This window comes from Mixophyes fleayi, chromosome 1 (assembly GCF_038048845.1).
Source record: "Mixophyes fleayi isolate aMixFle1 chromosome 1, aMixFle1.hap1, whole genome shotgun sequence".
In the NCBI taxonomy this organism is placed as follows: Eukaryota; Metazoa; Chordata; class Amphibia; order Anura; family Limnodynastidae; genus Mixophyes; species Mixophyes fleayi.
The window spans coordinates 238,480,978-238,502,602 of record NC_134402.1 but is presented as its reverse complement, the minus strand read 5'-3'; the positions used below and the strand labels follow the sequence as shown (position 1 = coordinate 238,502,602).

Here is a 21,625-nt window from a genome sequence, read left to right as displayed (position 1 = left end):
ACATTTTTAAAAAAAAAAAAACACACACACACACACACGCCAGATCTCCATTACAAATCTTGACAAATTCCTTTTTCACAAAAGATGGTTTATTCAGAAAATGTACCCTCTTTACAAAGTGCAAGAATCTAGTAACAAATTGAAAATGCAAAATTTGAACGATTACACAGCATTCAATAGAATCTTCCTGCAGCATTCAGAGAAAATTGTATTGTCATTTCCTTGGGATGGCAAGTCGTGCATTAAAAAGTTTGTATTAAAAATACAAATTAATATCCCAATGATTGTGGTTGCAGATGCTTATGCATGACATGTAAACATGCTAAGAAAATATACAGCAAAAACTAAGATAACCCAGTAAAACATGCTGTAAAACAGATCATTGAATTCAAAATGGTATAACGAGTGGTCTTAAGGTGTAATTTTAGGATTTATTTCATGCATTAGAATGACCAATGATTTTATGCAAGCATTACATGAAGGAGAGATACTGTACTCTCCCACAAACAATAGGCTAAATCAATAGCCCTACAACACATGGGGTGTAAAATTATTTTCTAGGAAGCAAAAAGGTACATAGCAAAGCAACCACCGATTTTTATTTTTAAATCTTTTTTTCCTTTATGTATGTATATAATCAAACTACGATAACAATGATCCACAAAATGTTGTGATTTGCTAATTTCCAAAGATAATCTGCTTACAAAAACAGTGATTGCCATGCAGTTTTTCACAGCCTTACAACGGACAGCACTTTCCGCCATTTAGACTTAACAGATCTAGTACAGCAACACGATCTGGCATGCCACTGATTAGTTTGTTACAAAAAGTATCCAACAAACTGTGCAATTGACTTCTACATATAACGTGTACTGGTAAAGGTAAAAGGCAACCAGAAAAAGCCTTATGTAGTGCTCAAGCTCTCAATTCTATTAACATTTAGTTCTTGTGTTGTAGTTCTCTATTGCTTCTTCTGTGACAGATTCATCCTCTGCTATGTCTCTCTTAACAGTCTTCCCTTCAAGGTCAAAAATCTCCTCAGGGGGGAAGCCACGTGGTTCAGCCACCTTCACTGTCAACATGTTGAGCGAGATCACAGTGCCCGCAGGAATTTTAGTTTTTGCCACCACAGATTTACCAAGCTGCAAGAGACACAGGTTACATTTATTCAGAGTGATAGAATGCTGCAGGTATAAAACAGCTTTCTGACATCCTCTCTACCCAAACTAGAGCAGAATTGTGCTAATCCATAGCCAGGGACTCCCAACAGTTCAGGAGTACTGATCCCAAGCCTCTTGTTCATAAGAAAGGGAGGTGAATACTGTAGCATGCCGTTAACGTTTCTAAAAGAAATACTTTGTACGATCAACATTATTGATTAATAAGTCAGGAACAGGAATTGTTTGGAGTGCCTGCAAGGTCAAGTTCTCATACATTTCAAGAGTTCCTAATATGACAACCCCATAATTCTTTAAGTTGGAAGGAAAAAAAATAAAAAATATATACATACACTTTTTTTTTTTTAAGTTGAAATGATTCTTTAAAAAGCCAGTGACCCAACATATTCACCACATTTCCCATCAAAATAAATATTCCCCAAAGGTGCAGGAATTAAAGTTATTGGTAGGGATTACTGGTCCTTTCAAAGGATTTGTGTATACACACAGCACCTACATTAAGGGCAATCCAACAAATTTCAGATGTAGACCAAGAATATACAAGTACCTGAAGAAAAGATTGATTGCACCAACATTGAGAGGGGTTCAGAGTAACTCACTACCTAGTAAAGTGGAGATGTCAGATTCAACCAGCTGGATTCTATTGTTCAAATTATATCCAGCAATAAGTAGTAAATATCATAACTAGGTGATTTATGCAGGAAAATAGTTTAACCACCATGTATAAGATCTGGAAGCAATCTAGTTCTTTTCAACTTCAAAAACGGTTACTTTACACAAACCCAAATGTAAAAGAGGTCTAAATAATTAGCCCAAAGTCTAATCCTCATTTGTTGAAGGACATATATATTGACTTTGTATATATAAGCAAAGTCAATATAATGTTTTAGTCTTTTGTGCAGGACAAGACTTAAAATAGTACAAACTTTCTGCACGCAAAAGGCAAGTCATTCCCAATAGGATACATGCAACAAAATATCTTGTTTTCTAGGTCTCAGCCTGTGACTAAATGTTCCAGGAACTTAATTGCAGGGATAAGGAAATGCTTTACAATTTACATCAAGTCCCACTCATTCAGTGAGTCAGGGATGTAATGGTTTCCAGTCAAGTAAACTGACAACTCATTTCAGATATTAAAGATGCAGTAAGATTTTACTACAGTGCCCCTCTCCCTAGTAACTCTTTTCTGGGGCTCATCAGTTTAACTTAGCGCTCCAACCTTAAGACAAAGTTTGGGGCGGTAGGAGGGCAAGCAATTGCAGCTTGTGATAGGGAGATGTGAGTGCTAGAACCTGACTGCTGACATTTAAAAGGGAAGAGCATGTAGGAGTCCCCAAGGCTCTGGCTATGGGAGGAGTATGTTAAAAAACATTTTACATGAGTGGAAGTGCAGATTTAAAATCCCCACAAAGAAAACCTCATGCACAATATACGTTACATGGACATTATACAGAAACACTAGTAATTCTAAAGCATATCCTGTAGCTCTATCCTTGCAGAATACAGTTATAAGCACCACATTGTCCAAGAGAAGTTGAATTCAAGAGCAATTGCTCAGTAACCTTAAAACACTAATCTGCTATTTACCAACTTTAAAAACTGCAGTATAAACTTACTTTACCAAATAAGATGTGTTTTCTCTTCTATAAAAAGCAGTATTTCAGTAGAGCACTTTGCTCAGGAAAAGGAGTAAAAGAGCATTACAGCTGTTGATGTTACCTTGTTGTGACAAGCCAATTCACAAGGCAAGAGACGTTTTACTGTAGAGCCCATTGCCTTCTCCACTAGTCGGATGGACTTCACGAGCTCCGCTAGTTCATTTGGTTCTAATGAAGCCTGGTGGTCACTTCCTTTCCAAGTCTTATCTAGCGTTACATGCCGCTCAACCACTTTGGCACCAATCGCCACCGCTGCAATGGTAATTGCAGTGCCAGATTCATGGCCGGAGTACCCAATTGGGATGTCTGGGAAGGCAGTTTGGTATTCCTAAAAAGAAAAACAAATGAACAAAAAAAAAAAAAAAAAAAAGATAAAAGCTTGAGGCACATTTCATACATCCATGTCAATAGTCAAACAGCTATACAAATGCAGAGACTTGCAAGTGTTTTAGAGGTCAAACATGCCACTTAAGCACTTATATGGTTTTTGTCTTCCAAAACCCTAGTGTGGTAACAAAATGAATATTGAAACGCTTATTTATTTATCAGCACCCTCCTCAATCAATCCTGTTTTCCTAACTTGTGCAACTAATCTTCCATTTTATGGTAGTTGTCCTTTAATTATCACCAAACATTACTAGTTATCGTGACTGCATAGTCAATGTTCTGAAGGGAGAGATCAGTATACAAAGTAGAAACCCCATACCTGTATTATACGCAGATTGACATCTTCTGGAAGGAGAGGATATGCACTAGTACACTGGAGAATACAGAAGTTTGGATTAATTGGTTTCACAAGCTCATAAACACGACGCATTGTATCCATGGACTGCATACCGCTTGAAATTACCATTGGTCGACCTAGGGGGAAAACAGGATTTAAATTCAAAGGCACCGTTTGGATAACAGTAATTCAGAACGACTTGGATTTTGAGAAAATGTATATTCAGCAGCTATTTACTTGAGGAGGCTGATGATTAGATATATATTTTCTATTAGATAGTACCAATGTAGAGAGGATGGGGTATTTAGCATTTAGGAAATGGTGAACACAACATGGTAACTTGACTAAAGCACCAATAAAATGATTTTGTAAGAGTGCTAGAAAAAAATAAAAAAAAAATAAAAAAAAAATAACCTAGAAGCTTCACAAAGGCAACATTTGATCAAATGAGAGATGCACTGAAGCTCCTAGACTGGCAAAGTGGTACTCTCAAACATACATAGTCTAATCCTAAAACATTCCTTCCAAGCACATAAGCAGCATATAAAAACTGATCATATTGGGCTATTAAATGACAAAAAGGAAAAAAATTGAAAACAAAGAAATAGTTGACAAAGAAATGGGGTGTGTGGCATAGTTTCATGAGGGACCATTCATGCCTAACAAATATAGATTCATTTTTATTAAGTAGTGAATTTGATCCTGGTTATTGGTAGTGCAGTTGAGGTCATATTAAGATTTTGCAATGTTTTTCAAAAATATTCCACATAGCAGTTTGGTATATAAGATGAGAGTACTAGATCGAAGTGAAAAAATGTAGATGGGTGGAAAACAGGTTGAAGGATAGAAGACAAAAAGGTAGTTATAACTGCATTAAAACTGGGCTAAAGTTGTGATGTTCCACTGGGATTAGTATTAGGTCCTGTGGCAGATGAAATTTACTGTAGATAAATATAGGATTATGCGCGTGGAAATAAATTATGCTCATTACACAATAAATGGAATATAACGGATATAAATCAAATGGAAAAGGACTTTGGTACCCTATGTGACAAAGCTGTATAGCAGCAACACACAGTGCCAAGAAGTACCTACAAAGGCAAATAAAACCATGTGATGCATAAACGCATGAAATACAAATATATCATTGTAGAAGCAACCAGTTAGACCACATCTTGAATATGGGAGGGAGAGGGAGATCTCCACACACACACACACACACACACAAAGCAGTAATCAATTGTGAATAGAAGAATTACTCTTGTTTAGCAGTGGAAGAGGTTATTGTTCTATAATGGTGGTTATGCTGTGGGATGTCTTATCACACTGAGGTCATGGTGAAATGTGCACAAACAATATTAAATTGAGCAGGATGCCTTATTTTTTTGTAAGTAGCACCTGCAACTATAATTCGTAAGGGACATCGTGGGGGTGGTTGATCCAGGTAATTTACCATACTGACATTTTTTTTTGGGGGGGGGGGGGGGGGAACTGGCAGTTCTGTTAGCTAGGAACCAAAAACAAACCGTTGGCATTGTACCCATTTCACATTTTTCCATTGTAAAGGCTATAGTGAGATTTTTCTCTTTTTTAAAAAAAACAAAAAACAAAACAAAGTCTTCCAAAATGAATTTGGGTTGCTAGACAATTAAAAATAAATAAAATTAGTTTCAAGGGTAGGTGACGGCAGTATCTGCTGATCCCGAATGGAGGAGGTGGGTGGATATGGCCAAGCTCTGATTGCTAGACTCAATACCTGGGCACATACAGGCGATAAGTGGTGACCAAACACCCTGTTAAATGACTGTAAAAGTGGTCTACCTATATTGCCCCATGGACAGGTCTGAAATTCCATTAAAAACAAAACAAACGTTGTTCTTCCTTTTACCATGTAAATTAATCAATCAATTGTTGCAGAATCCAGGAGCATAACCAATACTCTCACAAACATCCAGGAAAACAAACATGGACTTAACGGGGAATAAAAGCAGGTGACAATCCTAGTGGAGAGATATTTCCCCTAGAGAGCATAGCCAGTGATTCAGATGATTAAGTTCACCAGTCACCACAGATTGTTGCAGCCCTCAAAAAGGTCTTCTGGCTCACCAGGTAAACTCTGATCGATCAAGAGTCACTGGGGAGCAACATGGTGATGATGCGTTATTAAGCTGCCACTTTATATCCTTGCACGTTTGCAATTAATATACATTTAATGAGAATCATTAATAAAACCATTACTACACAATTTTTCTGTCTTTAAACAACTATGACAAAGCAATATATACTGATGGGATAAGTGGATACCAAATTAAGAAAAGCCTAGTTCCAGGAGAACCCAAAATTAAGAGCCATGGTTTCTGATTAATCATGAACCCAGATACCATAAAAAAAAAAATTAAAAAAAAAAAAAAAAAATCTGCTTTAGGCAGACCTGTGAAATACTTAAAATGGGTACAGATTACAGGTTTTTCATCCAATTATCGTGCCAATCACATGATAAACGACTGTTTGATAAGATATTTCATTAGTGTTTACGCTCCCACCATCATGTTTTATTGTATCAAAGCACATTGTATCGTTTGATTTGATTTTATAAACTAATCAACAATTGAAGAATGTCGGGCAAGTGTGAAGTGTGTATGCACTCACAACCAGTGGTGTAGGGAGATAGCTATAGAATCAAAATCTTTTCAGCAGATGGTTATGAGAAATGAAGAGCACAGATCTGAAGGTAAATTGTGTAGGTGTGTACGTGTAAATCTGTATGCTCATCAGGACTTTGTCCTTGGTAAAATAGTTACAGAAATTGGATCTTTAGTAATTTTCTGTAGTGTGTACCCAGCTTAAGTTAGGGACAAAAGGACCTCAATAGCACCAACATATGATGCAGCACTTTACAGAGACTAATACTTTGCCTTAATACCTGACCCAGTGGAGCTTACAGTCAAAATTTACTACCACACGAACACCAACATTAACCTAGAGCACCAGAAGGAAACCCACACAAACATGTAGTGTCGGCAACTCGAGCAGACCGCACAAGCGTTTTAGATACCCCCTTCCGGCAGAGAACTACATCTCCCAGCATGCAGTGGGGAGTGAAGGATCTGTCAAATGGCAGTTGGAGATTCAGAGAGGCACTCAGGGAGATAGACATCCTGAGGGAGTGCCCTACAGCCTGAGAGCGGGAGTGTAACGTGAGAGAGCGAGAATTTTACAGTGGAGAGAGGGATAGCTTACCAGATACCTGAGCAGAGAGGAGCCATCTATTTTATATCTCAATGAACCCTATTATTCAAATGTGAGCATCACAGTGGGATGCGTGTATATTTCTCACACTGTGCATTTTAAAAGCGATTACAATATTTACCAACCTTTTTGGGCTGTCTTTTTTAAATAAGGCAGATTATTGGTGTCTCCTGACCCCACTTTGAGGAAAGGAACCTCAATTTCATGTAGAAACTCTACAGCCACCTGAAATAGAAAAAGATACACACGACAATTGTAATGACCATGGCCTCATGAAAAAAAATATATATATAATCCATGCACTAAATATATAAGAATGCACAAGGTTAAAAGTAAAAAGAAAAAAAAACACATAACTAACTTGTAAATTAACATAGGCGCTAGATTCCACTGGGGGGGGAAAAAAAAAAAAAAGCAGATTACCACTACCTTTTATAATTAATCATTACATAAGTAAAAGGCATTAAAGGGGTAAGTAAACTAAATCCCCCACACAAAGCTAATGTGTTTGTCAGCTAAAACCTTAGATGTATGCACCCTTACATGACACATGAACCTCAGTGTCTAGGTGTGATATTTTCTGCAGTAGCACAGCATATCAACTTGCACAGAAGTACATGTGCTTGTGTCATTGCCATGTAGCCTTTGTATAAAGAAGTGCCTATGAAAAGTAAGTGGGCAGCAGCTACATAACCCTGGTACATAGCAGCCACTACAAAATGGAATCTGTGTTCAAGAAAGAAAAATGTTGCAGAAGTATAAGAAAGGAATAGCCAAGAAGCATGTCATACATTAAAATAAGATTTTTTAGGACAAATGATGTAAGTATCAGCACCTCAATATCAGGTATTACTGCCATTTAAGATCATAGCAGTTATTTGCCTTAGCCTTACCTCATCCATTCCAGAGGCTGTAAAGTAAATTCCTATTTCCTTTGCAAACTTCTGCAGCTCCCGATACTGATCATGACTGAACTCCAGGTGGCGCTTGTGCTCCCCGTACGTCTTACCCCAAGAGTGTTGAGAAGTATATGGTCTTTCTAAGGCTTTTTTGTTAAATTTATGCTCTAGCTCACTCTTCTGGAACTTAGCACAATCTGCACCACAGTCCTGCAAGTACAAACATGTTATATGTATGAAGACTACGACAAGATAAGCAATTACTAATAAATATAGCATTATCTGAACTAGTGCAGTCAAATTAGCAGAATGTAGGGATTTGCATTTTATGGCACAAAGGGCCACTGGTGTCCTATCGAAAAACAAATTACAAGATAAACTTGCATAATTAGTCTAAATTTCATAGCATTTTCTCAACCTGTGAAAACAAATACCTATTTTAACAGCTATGTCACACAGGCTACTTAGAATGCTAGATTTCCAAGTGGAAACACTGGAACCAAAACACCGTTCACCAGTCACCCAGAACAATTACACTGTCAGAGCACAGCACGCAGGCGCAGCATTCTAAAGCGCTTATGTGACATTTATGGTAAAGCTGGTCAGACCACGCACTAAGCAGCCCAAAATGCACACTTCCAATAAAAAAAAAGAAAAAAAAAGACAGACTGTATATAAAAAACAAAAACATACATTATTGGAGAGTCGAGAGCTCCTATGCCTACTATAGTAACTGATGAACTGTAAATAATGTGCACATATAGGATATTTTTTTTTTCACAACAACGCCTTCATCGTGTGCTCTCTCAAGTAGACACATTTGTGCCTTTTACACTTTCGGGAACTACCTCCATTTAGATACTTTGTGTAACTATTTGACAGACCGCAGACCTAGACAAGAATACATATGCCAGTAATACCCCATTCATACTGCACCAAAATCCCAGGTTTTTGCCGGGGCGAGCTCAAACGACCCGGGTCTTGGTGCAGTATGAATGGTACAAGTCAAAAATCCCAGGTCTAAAAACCGGGATTTATCGAGGTGTAATTCCCGGGTCGGACCCGGGTTGCCTGCACTATGAATGGTGCAACCCGGGTTTTTCAACCCGGGTTGCACAGAAAACAAGCTGATTGGCTGTCTGCCTGTCTCTGGAGGATGATGTCATTGGTGGGAGCCCGTGGAAGATTCGAGAAGGAGTTTAGGAGAAATGGTGGATGACAAAACCATTTTTCAGCCAATGAAAACTGCTCTGGTGATGACTCCCACAAATTGCCAGGGCACAGACTTGTGCAGTATGAATGGGGTCAACCCGGGAAATTCCCGGGTCCGAGGTGCAGTATGAATGGTGTTTCTGAGCTGGGATGCTCCGAGCCCCGGCAAAAACCCGGCTTGAAAAACCCGGGATATTGCCGGGGCGGCAGTATGAAAGTGGTATAAATGTAAAAACATCACTTCTGTCCTGCCTTTCACTTCAAAATCATTCCCTCCCTTCCCCTTTGATTTTTACTATAGATAGTACTTCACTGCCAAATTAGAAGCAATCCCCACTGCAATTTTGACAGGATAATCAAGGCACAAAACACGCAGAAATAGTCTCATTACAAGAGATTACTTTCTCCCTGCACATAGTCTGTATTTTTCCCAGCTCATAAGTTACCCTTTACAAGACTATATGAAATGATCATAATAATTCAGTGCAACATCTATAATACTCTTAAATGCCCTCTTAAAATGTTTAATACCATATTACACAGCCTATTCTGTAGCTATGTATAAAACACTTTCTATAGAAAGAGCCTTACAAATTATACACACAGGCAAATCTCATTTCTGTCCTCAGAGAGTCTTCTTTCAAACTACATGATTCAGTTCTGCCTCATTCCATTACTTGATATATTTGCATGCTGACTATACTACACCCACTCAGTGAGTAGGATTCTAAGCGTCTGCATAACATTAATTACAGATGGTTTCATAACACAACAGGACAATCTTATTTTGTAAGATTACAAGCCAAGAGAGAGAAGAAAAAAAAAAAGGTGTAAAAGAAAGTGAGGGGGAAAAACACCCTGGCAAAATAAAAGAACCACTTAATTCACAGAAGCTTTCCATTTTCATAAGCAGCAGTGATTGGACACAGCATTTACATAAGGAAATAGGTTGGTTACCCTTCTGTATAGCCCAAAAAATGAATCAGGTTTTATTTAAAAATCAAATTATGCTTACAGTTAATTCCTTTTCCTCACAATACTCTATGGCAGTCATTACAATGGGTAGCCTCCCTTTCCAGTTTAGATAGATACAGGTTAAAAATGCCCCCCCCCCTCCCCCCAGATGATATACAAGACAGCTCCTCCTCTTCCCCTAGGTCTCTGAGTGACTTTCCAATCTTTCTTACAAAAAATAGAAGCATAAACATAAGCATGGGTGGTAAACTGGACTACCATTGAGTATTTGAGTAAAACAGGAATTAACAGTAAGCATAATTTGTATTTTTTTTCCTTCAATTTTCTACAGAGATAAAAGGCTATTACATTTTGCTTGCCTGCTACATACAATGTCGAGAGCAACTTTAGATTTGACTCTGCCCAAGACATGATTCTTGCTACTTTCACCATTAAGGTTCTGCTCCTGGTACCTGCTTGCCGATTTATCCCTGATAAGACACGAACATGAGTCATAAGAATCATTCATTCTAACCCCCTTCACAACCACCTCAAGTGCTTCCTAGCGGCCAGATTCCGATAAGTCTTTTTGCAATCCCATTTTTTTTAGAAGTTCCAACTAGAGATCTTGCATGTGCCATCTTGTCCAAGGGACAATCCCTATGATGGAGAAATCCCTAATAACTGAAGTCCCTTTCTTATTGACATCTGATGAGGAGCATGCAGTCAATGTACCAAGGACCAGATCTTGATACACTGCTCTTCTGAACAACACACTGTGTTCATCTGGAACCCAGAAACTTTATTTGTGAGGAGGACTTCTTTCCTTGTTCACAATCTACCAATGTTTGTAGAAAGGCTATCACCTCGGCTGTACTGTAGTTGGCCATGTGCTCTGAATTCCCCACCATAAGAAGTCATCCAGATACCTTGTTTTTCCAATTCTGCCATCAGTGCAACTAGCACTTTGACAAAATCTCTCAAGGATGTCACCAGCCGAACTGAAAGTGCAGACCCAAATCCTGAGGAATTTCCTGTAATGAACTGCAACAGGGATATGAAAACAAGCATCCTGAAGGTCTATGAACATGAGAAAATCCCCTTAGCTTATAGCCATGAGGACACAATTGAGACTCCATGCTGAAAACGTCTGGTATGGACAAACGTTTCCTTACACTATCCAACACTCACTCTGCGATTCTGTCCCTTACTGGTGTTTACAGGGACTGATCTTGGCAACAGTCATTGTGAAGCCTTCTGACTTGACCTCCCTGCTTTGGCCTGAAAGTCCAAAAGGAGGGTTTGGATATAGTATACATATTTTCTATTTCTTTAATCTTTTCCTTTAGTTTTCAAATATGTCATTACAAAAAAAAAAAACAGGGGGGGGGGGGTAAATACAAAATGTAGTGACTATTTCTTCTGCAAGTTTGCAAGACATAAGACAAGTTTTGTGATGATCAGGAAGAAATAGAGAGGGAGGCAAATGTATAAAGAGAATAAGAGGGGAGAGGAAAAGGGAGGGGGTCACTGCCTTTACAAAAAAGAAAACCCTGAAATCACGAGGAAGAGAGGATAGGTTACTTGTGTAATGGAAGAGAAGCATCCTAGTACTCAGTCCAAGGGTCCAAAGACCATGAAAGTTTATTTGGAGTGTTATGTATGATGCTAGAAATAAAACCATGCAGTAGACCCGCAAGATCTTATTGATAATGGAAAGAGTGGAAGGTGGTTCTGGATTTTTCGAGTACAAGGCAATCTGGCACTTTTTGACATTTAGTATGTGAGATTAGATTTGGTGTGTATTTAGGTGGGGGACAATGAATAGGATAAAGAGTCCAGGATGATTGCATCAGTGAAATTTGCAATTAAGAGATGTATTTTGCCACTACAGATACACCAACAAAGTGGGGAAGAATTATGGAAAAACATGTGGAGCTTATGAGGAACAAGATATCAGCGGTAGTATATCTTGCCAGCGTTCTCACTAATCTTAATGCAGATGGAAGTTTTAGAAAGGCCAAGTTTAATTTTATCCTCAGGGTCAACAGACTCCTCCACATCCTCTTCCCATTTAATCTCATGTGGGTCTTTGGGGGGCGCGGTCATGCTTCAATATTAAGCTGTAGAAAGATGAGATGAGGCCTGTGGAAGAGGATTGGTATATATCCTGGTGGGTGTGCGAAGGATGGAGTTGTAGATATTGATGAAAGTAGGAAGTGGGGATACAAAGTCATTTTTGAACAACTTCAAATGTCGGAAAGAATTGAGGGCTAGATCGCTGAGAAAGTTATTGTCATGTTGTGTCCATAGTAGGCATATTTTGCCTGACTTATAACCTCTGTGTGAAGTGCTGATGAGCCGAGGATGAGTATTTAATCCACCTTTCTTGCGGCAAACAGTTACATTTACCCCAGAGGACTTCTGTATGACTTTGTCTAATTTGTCTCCAAAAAGTAGGGACCCTTCAAAGGGAGATCAGCTATACTATTTTTTGACTGAACGTCTGTGACCAAGGGCACAACCCGATAGCTCTCCCACCTAAAATTGGGGTATTAGACATACTAGCCACAGATGTGTATACTTTTGTGACCAAGCGCCACATCACTGAATGGATACACATGTTCCTATCCCCTTAAGTTAGGCTGATGCTTGTCCACATGTGCCTATTCTTTATAAATAAGTCCCTACACCACCCTACATAAAGGGGAAACATCTTAGGAGTGTCTATGGCAGCATGTTCCTTATCCATACATCTGTATATATACTTGAGTACAATTTCCATATTGTCCAAATTAAACATCTTAGGTGACTCCTTAATCTCTCTGAATTCATTACTGGAGGTATCCTCCAAATGCCCTGGAAGATCCTAGACTTCTCCAAATCTATGTGGGGCTGAGTTTTTCCCTTGGGGAGCGATAACTGCATTTTGTGCAAAATGCTCCTCCAGACTCAATCATTAAAGGCTTATCACAGGTTCCTCTATCTTAGGGGCTTACGTAGTATGGATGCCCTTCGGCTCTCTGGAGTCTGTTTCAGGCTGCATTCTACTGCCAGCTCCCGTTGTTGTACACAGGAGGCAAAACGTTTCCCCAAGGCAGGAAGACATTAGAGCAGTTGGTGTTCCTCGGGTAGCTAGTCTTTTATATACTGTTTCTACCTAAACTTCTAAACTTGAAAAAGAACCTACCCATTATAATGTCTGCAGTGAAAAGGAAAAAAAACTATGATGTTTTTTATACAAATAAATATATTTTATAAAATACCCTTAAATAAAATAAAAAAAAAATAATATATATATATATATATATATATATATATATATATATATATATATATATATATATATATATATATATATATATATAATTTAAGGGTGCAGCATATAGATTACAAAATCAATCATAGTTGTGTCATTTAAAACATGGATGTTTTGTCACATTTCTATGCACCATGTATGTGTCCCAACCCTGTGCATACGTATTAAGGGTCATTTACCACTTGGAGCTGTAGTGCAATTGCCCCACTGCTGGAAAGATATCATGCAAGTATTTCCATCACATGCGCCTATTTATCTAGAACCACGCATGTGTGTGGTGCTGAGCTGTACATGGGCAGATTTGGCCATTCATCAGTGAAAGGCACTGTGTAAAAGCTCCCTGAAAAACATTTTATTTATGGAATAAGATTTATAAATGAGCTGTCTGAAGACTATGAGTATATAAAGAAATTATTGATTTTCCATGGCACCACAGTGCATTAACCATGCAAAATAATAACTTATACTATTGAACAGTTTTCTCATTTTTGACCATTTGTGCATACATTTTGAAGTTCTTTCTGCTAGTACTACTTAATGTTTCTCTTTATACAACAATGTTTTTTAGATTTGTCTTCTGTATTTTCAGCAGATATATTAGCTGCAGGGGCGCACACAGGGGGGTTCCTGGTTCTCCAAAAACCCCTCCACGAAGAACAGTGTCCCTACATAGCGGCACTGTACTATACAGCAGCTGCGGCGCTGTCAAAGAAGCGCCCGTGGCAGTGCTGTATTGTAGTACAATACAGCACCGCCGCTGACGCTTCTTTGACAGCGCGGCGGCTGCTGTTCAGTGCGGTGCCGCCGAAATGGACCTGCTGCGCATCAGCTCTCTCTATGTTTATTATCCTACGTGCGCCCCTGAGCCGTACTACAAAATACTAAGTAATAAAACTTTAGATCAGTACACTGCCCATTTTAAGAAAGGACATTAGCAGCTCTGATACCTTACTTATACAGGCACCATTAGAAACATGAACTGAGCTCATCCATCATTCGGTAATCTTGAGTATGGTTCAGTTAGCACCACCAACTTCCTGCTTGCACTTAATAACCAAATCCCTACTGGGTGGGGGTCTATATTTCAAGTGGCATCTGTATAATCTACAATGGGCAACTGACTAATACTGCTGTGCTGTTTTGTCAGAAAGTGGACTCCCAGCTCCTCACACACTACCGAGAATACGGATTTCATAGCAGCGCTCATGGCCTCTCAGCTCCCTGATTAACATGTATGCACAGCTAGCCTGATGTATTGAAAAAATCAGAATGGATGTCCAACAGTGTTGGTAGTATGAAGGAGAAAGGAGCCTGATGGAGAGGATGGGCCTGTCATTAAGGAGAGCAAAGCAAAAAAGTGAGTAGCTTTGCAACTTGGCAAAACAATGTTGCATTGGAGGGGGAGGCAAGTTTAATTGTGGGGACAGATTTATTTATTGGAGTAGGGCATGTCCTAGATCAGTGTTGGCTATCCTGTGACACTCCAGGTGTTGTGAAACTACAAGTCCCGGTATGCTTTGTCAATATATAGCAGCTTATTGCTGGAAGGGTATTTTGGGACTTGTAGTTTCACAACACCTGGAGTGTCACAAGTTAGCCAACACTGCCCTAGATCAACTTTTGATTTCAGTGTAAACATAAAGCTATCAAGTATTTGTGTGCTACATGAAAAAGCAGCCAGTATTTTCCTTACATGCAAGATGATAATCTAATTTGCACCCCTTGCAGTGTAGCATGGTTTGTCTAGGATCAAATTTACTCCCTTTTTTGCCTTAACGACTCAGGCCCAATGTGAGTAGAGTTCATGTGGTATCCATATAATAAGTAACAAAGCTCCTCCAAGCCACATTCTGAGATCTGTAGTAGTGAAATGACAAATTAAGGAAGATTGCTATGCTGGCAACTGTAGAACAGCATCAAATGCTTTACAACCACCAACAGAAGCCAGGGAAAACAGACTATTGCACCAAACCACTGTGCACAGGTAGTAAGAGTACCAGTGCTTTAAGTATTAACTGTGGGACCCCATTAATGAATATGACAATATTATTATATTATCTGTTTAATATAGCCAACCTGTTTTGCTTTTATGAAAGTAGAAAGCATTAGTATGGATTGGGTGTTGTATTTACCAATTGTTTGACCTAGTTTAAGTACCAAATTGAACTTCTAGAGTAATGTCAGTTGATATCACTAGAGCTATATTAAAACAGCATTTGTTTGTAAATGGCACATCCATGCAATCTTTTGACAGTTCTGTAGTCAGATAATCTGGAGTGCTTATACTTCCCAAAACAGGAATCTAGTTCAAGTTTGCATCCTCAGCATAGGAGCTTATATCACTGACCTTGAATGGGCTCTAACGTACTATACATGAAAAACAAGGTTTCAAAGCTTCAACATCCAGCAAATATTATATTAGTGGAAGCTTTCTTGTCTGATGTAGATCTCAAATATCTTCATATCTGGATGCATTGTGTCTTAAGATACTTATTTTTTTCAGTGTGTGTAACCATCTGAAATGTAATTCAATGGGGTGAGATTTAATAAGGCAAGTCTAAAAGCCAGGTCAGAAAATGAATTTTTTGGACAAACTTAAGAAAACCCAGAGAGAATACAAACGCGTGTCTAACTAGCTTTCTATTGTGATCCATTCCTTTATGCAGACATCTGAATAATGGGATTTGTGCAATTAAACCCTCAATGTATAGGGGACAGATAGATCACAGATGCAATTATTCAGCAATAAGGCCAAATGACCAGATTGCACTGTGTGGGCTCACATTTGGAATTAAACAGAAGGAGCACCCATCTCTCTATCCCGACCAGTTCACTTCAGAAAAGGGATTTTTCCACATCTAGCTTAATATTTACAACTTAGTTATAAATCCTCACATTTGTAAGTTATTTGTTTTCTTGCGTGTGGGAGTTAAGACTCAAGGGAAAAACAATTCCAATAATATACTACAGCACAGAGGTATGCAACCAGAATAATGCTGGAATGTGTTTATTATTAATGGGTCCTGAATTGTTAGATATGCAGTATAAACTATGGGAATCAATCAGTTTTGGGATCCGTGAAGAATGGATATTGAATGAAGTGTATCAGTTTTCTTTTCTCCACATAATATTTACAGTTCTCCACAGTAAATATTTTAAATTCTGACAATTTTTGGGGAACTATTACACATGCACACGAATTTGCAAATGTTGTTGCCTTAGAGGAAGGCAACAAGTGTTTTAGGATTACAAACTAAAATTACCTAAATTAGGACAGCACCCAATACTTAATGCAAGTTCTTGATGGCTTAATATGCTTTCAAATGCCCTGTGAAAATTATTGATGATAACCCCTTCGGCTAGTTTCCTGCAAAGTAAAGATTTCTAGCAATTTTATTTTCATGTGAACTACATCAAAGACTGATCCTGCATTAACATATTTATTATTGGGATATATCACACACATATATATATATATACACACATACACACACACTTCTACTTTTTCATGTTCAGTCAATTAGAAGCAGACTGATGCATCATCCCTCACACATGCAGCAATCTCTTCAAACCCACTCCCACCTCCTCTTACACCCACACTCTAGAAAAATACATTTTAATTTGCCACCTTGTAGATGAGAAATTGCGTGATCTTTTCTATACCAACACAAAATGGAAAGGTAGCCCTTTACTGGCGAACAATTAAGAAGGAGCTGACAATCACTATAAACAGAATGGGGGGGGGGACCTAAATTAGATGATATGACCAGATAGATCACCTCATAGCAATCAACACATTAATCTAGTGCTTTAACCTTTTAATTACTGCAGTGCAGAGACTGCAGGGGAATCCTCAACATGTGTACACAGACCTGGCTGGCTGGCACTCTACATGCCCACCCTCACGCTTACTACAGACACAATGGTATGAAACATGGCATCTCATTCCGTTACCTTAACCATGCGAATCATCTTCTTAGCGATCTCCAGGTCTCCCTGGTGATTCTGCCCAATCTCTGCTATGATGAAACATGGGTGGTCGCCACCAACCATCCGGCCGGGGCACAGCTCGAATTGCAAGGGCATGGTGGTGGCAGCAGACTGTCGGGGAGACGAATGTGCGATGACTGCGGAGACCCTGCTACTGCCTCTCCTGCAGCCTGCCCTGCCTGTCAGCGACGTGTCCCCGCGGCGGCCGCACCCACAGCCAATGAGAGGCCAGGAAAGCAGGAAGCTCGCTCACCTGATCCGGCTGGGGAGGATCGGCCTCCAATCGCACTGGCCACGCCCGGTTTTATTATGCGTGTTGTCGGGACTCTGCAGCACAGTCGAGGCTCTGTATATAACAGTCCATACTGTATTGACGGATTGCTTATATGTGAATCACTGCTACAGACTGCACTCCCCGCACACCCAGGGAAGGTGCAGTAATAAAGCACGTATCTCACCCTGTGGGTTATACAGAGGAGGTGGGGAGCCCACCCCTAGTGGTGACTATACATAGTCCGCTGTCTGGCGGCTAGTGTGGTGCTGTACAGAGCTCAGACTCAGGGGGCCACAAGGATTGTTTTACTAGCAGAAGTAACCGTCTCATTGGTGGAGATGAAAATAGAATAGACATATAATAAATAAACTATTATACAATGACTCCATTGCAGATATTTCTGTATTTTGCTACTATAGTGCAGAGACTATTGTAATATTGTATCTGTATGCGGGATACATATGCGGGATGTGTGTCAGAATTGTGTATGGTCTAAGTAGGATAACGTGGATATCAGTATTTTGTGGGGTGGTAGCGTAGACTGGCCTCTCCCTATACAATCAGCATGATGAAATAAAATCATTCATGCCTTCACTTTTCTGGTCCATGGCTCTACGTCTAGCAGATTGCAGGGGGCAGAGGATGCTGCAGACAGGAAAGTGTGCAGTAGCAGAGATCAGGCAGTGGCAGCAGACACTCACATAGGACCATCTTAACAGCATTATGGGCCCCCAGCAATGCAGTGCACTGGGGCCCCTACCTACACAACCACTCACAGGAATAACAATGTAAATTATTGATAACATTAAGCTTATATTTATTGTTACCTGCAACAAAACAGTGTTTAAACATTAAAAAAACTTGTTGCTTTTGCTCCCCTCTGTCCTCGTTTTACACTGTGCCCTCCAAGCTGCTTTTGCTCCCCTTCTGTCTCCCATATTTCACACTCTGTACCCTCAGTTATGCTTTCATTCCGCCCCTTCTATCTCCCCTATTTCTCACTGTTCCCTCCATTATGCTGCTATTTGCCCCACTTCATTTCTCCCTTATTTCACACTCTGCGCCCTCCATTATGCTGCTGTTTGCTCCCCTTTGCTTAACTTTCTATCGCCTTCTTCTCGTCTGTTTTCTTCTTTTCTGTTTTCTCATGTTTTGTTATCTTTCTTCCTTTCTTGTCCGTCGTGGCTCCTATCGGTGCACTCCTCACTGAAAATGTCAGGCCTGATGACATTCAGTGCGACCGCAGCAGGGAGGAGGGGAGAGGGAGGGAGCCGGATCGCTGATGCAAATTGATAAGATTTTTATTTTTTTTTACTTCCGGGCCATGCCTATGGGGCTCCCTATGCCCGTGGGGCCCCTGGGCAATAGCCCAGTGAGCCCTTTCGAAAAGATGGCCCTACACTCACTGTGTCAGCTAGGCAACGGAGACGCTCAAGGCAGCTTCCTGTCAGCGGTCAGACCAGCTGACCGCCGACCTCCACTCCCACCAATGATTGGGGATCTCTGCCTATTTAAGCCTGACTCTGGCAACACTAGGGTGCCAGATTATCTAGTCTGCTAGTCCCTCTCTAGGCTCCATTGTTACATATATAACCTTGATATACTCCTATTGCTTCCCAGGATTCTGACCCTTGCCTGCCTGACCACTCTCTTGGATTACCCCTGGTTCCAGTATTGACCTCCCGGCTTTGACCCCTGGCTTCCTGACTTCTCTCCTGCTTGTCTCCTTGGTACCTTCATTGCCCGCACGGTATTGACCCCGGATTGACGACTTGTTCATCTACCTCGCTGGTAGCTACCTGGGAGGGCCGCGGCCGACACGTCTCAGCGGCTAAGTCCAGAACTCCTTGCGGGGCGTGGTTAGACTCCGCGCCTCCTTGCGTAGCAGCGCAAATACCAGCAGGTAAGGCCTTCCGATTACTTTGCTTGTGACACACTGTCTGCACTCACTCAGATGCAAGTCATGTGGCCAGAGATCGCTGAGGCAATTTGCCCTTCAGACTCAACATGTTAAGGCAGGGTGAAGGCTCCATAGAAATAGTGACAATACAGAGTATACACTTCATAGCCAGGGCATGCAGCAGGGTGGCAGATACACTCATCCATGGTTACCAGGATCTAATAGCTGATAGCAATAAACATAATAATATCAGTAAGTCTCTGCTCATTGTTCTGATTTAAAAGTTTTTAGTTTTTTTCAGAAACTTAATAAAAATGATTAAACAAGTTTAAAAAACATTGGGAAAAAACTAGATAAAAGAACCTAATTCCCTCCCAAACCACCTTCAAAGCATGACTTGACCAAGAGCTCAGTTTATCAAAATAATGGGCTACATTTTCTATCGCAGCAATATCTTCTTTCAACAAATTTAACAATAACGTTTCGCCAGGGCAGCTGAGTGATGCTCAGCTCCCTGGACATACTGGCTGGCAGTGGTAAGCAGTTGCGGATCCAGGGGGGACAATCAGGGCAATCAACCCCCTAGAAGGTGCGGGCTGCCTGTACTCGCACACTATATACATGTCCCAATCAGCTGAGAGGCAGACAGAGAATCCTGTCTGGCCGCTCTGATTGTCTTTTAAGCACAATCAGAGTAGCTGGATAGCATCTCCTGCCTGGTCTCTGCTGACCTGCATATATTCTGCTGCTGCAGTGGGCAGGACTCTTACCACTTTGCCAGCCAGTGCAGGGTCTCTCTGACAGGCTTACAATTCTACTTTCAACAAAAATAAAAGTTTAAAATAAAAAAATAAATAAAATAGAAATAAAAATTACTTTAAGTAAGGAAAAATGCTTTATTTAAATAATAAACCAGTATGGGTTTTGTTAATAAATGAATGAAAACCTTGGAGTGGTAACTTTGCCATCTCTAAGGTTCCAGCGAAATAGTTTAGAATTTCTCTGCCATTAACCCCACATACATCATTTTTTTAATTGAACAAAATACACAAAATTGTTGATATAAAAAAGTCTGTGCTACTTAACACCATATTGCATAAACTGACTTCTTACTTCAGTTAGAAAATTCAAGGTTTAGTGAGTCACTTTCTGCTCACTACTTCACAGCAGCCCAGAATCTCACCTATAGTGTTAGCTAATAAAAACAGTAAGAGTGATTTTTAACTTACAGAAATAACTTGGAAAAGTGAGAGCCAATTACACATCTCTTAATTAACACCTTGTATCTCGTGTGCTGCTACTAGGGAAAGCTGCCAAGGCTTTAAATTGTGTGCAAAAAAGTATTTGCTATTTGACACCGCATTGAATTAATGTAAATGTGCTTCAAGGAAAAAAACGGGGCTAATGGCTACAATTCTGGCCAGAGAGTAATGAAGCCTGCTCAACACTTCACAGCACCCCAGAATTTACCAGGTTCTTAACTAACTTATAGAGGTATAATTACTAAACTGCAGGTTTGAAAAAGTGGAGATGTTGCCTATAGCAAAACCACCAAAACTTGAAAATGAAAATGAAATTTGTTACATCCATTCTGTATATGCTGTGCACTGACAAATAACAGCGTATGTCTAATAACTCTTCATATTTTGCCCTGACGCTCCTTAAAATTTCCTGAGAATACTTGCACTTCTAATACATACTCTCAGCTTGGGATTCATGTATAGTTTTCAATGTCATTTACGCTTCATCATTAATTATGCAATGATTTACATCACATTCAGGGCTGGATTAACCCGAGGTCTAACTGGGGCCTCGGGCATCCAGGGGGCCCTTGAAAGTGCTCAGCAGCATTATTGATCGGTCAGGGAGGGGGCCCGGCCTGATCAATGCTGCTGAACACTTTCACTGCGGTCCTTCCCCGGTGCGCTGTAGTCTCCTTACTGGGGCTCCTCAGTAAGGAGCATACAGCGTGCTAGGGAAGGACTGCAATGCCAGGAGAAGGAGGTAAGTGCCTTGGGGGCTGGGCGGCTCGGATCACGGGGGGGCCTCACGGGGGAATGGAGGCCCCCTTAGCCCAGGGGCCTCCATTCCCTTAATCCGGCCCTGCTCACATTGTGAAGTTATTTGAAGGCCTTGTATTGTTAGACCAGCTTAAACAATGGTCCATCTCAAGCCTTTGATATCATAGACAATTTTCCTTTATATAAGGTATGTATATGTTCAAATTCACACCTTATTACAGGGCTAATTATAACTGTTTCAGTTCAA

The 21,625-nt window shown here is 40.1% G+C and overlaps 1 protein-coding gene across 1 annotated transcript; it reads right to left on the bottom strand.

The window, feature by feature from the left end:
• Nucleotides 1–71: 71 nt before the first annotated feature.
• On the bottom strand, nucleotides 72–17,402 carry NANS (N-acetylneuraminate synthase). Its single transcript, XM_075208130.1, has 6 exons — nucleotides 17,148–17,402; nucleotides 7,703–7,918; nucleotides 6,935–7,034; nucleotides 3,543–3,697; nucleotides 2,898–3,164; nucleotides 72–1,142 (listed from the first exon to the last, which is right to left on the bottom strand). Exons 1-6 carry the CDS (start codon nucleotides 17,277–17,279, stop codon nucleotides 933–935), a joined length of 1,080 nt encoding a protein of 359 aa, XP_075064231.1. The 5' UTR covers nucleotides 17,280–17,402; the 3' UTR covers nucleotides 72–932.
• Nucleotides 17,403–21,625: the final 4,223 nt, after the last annotated feature.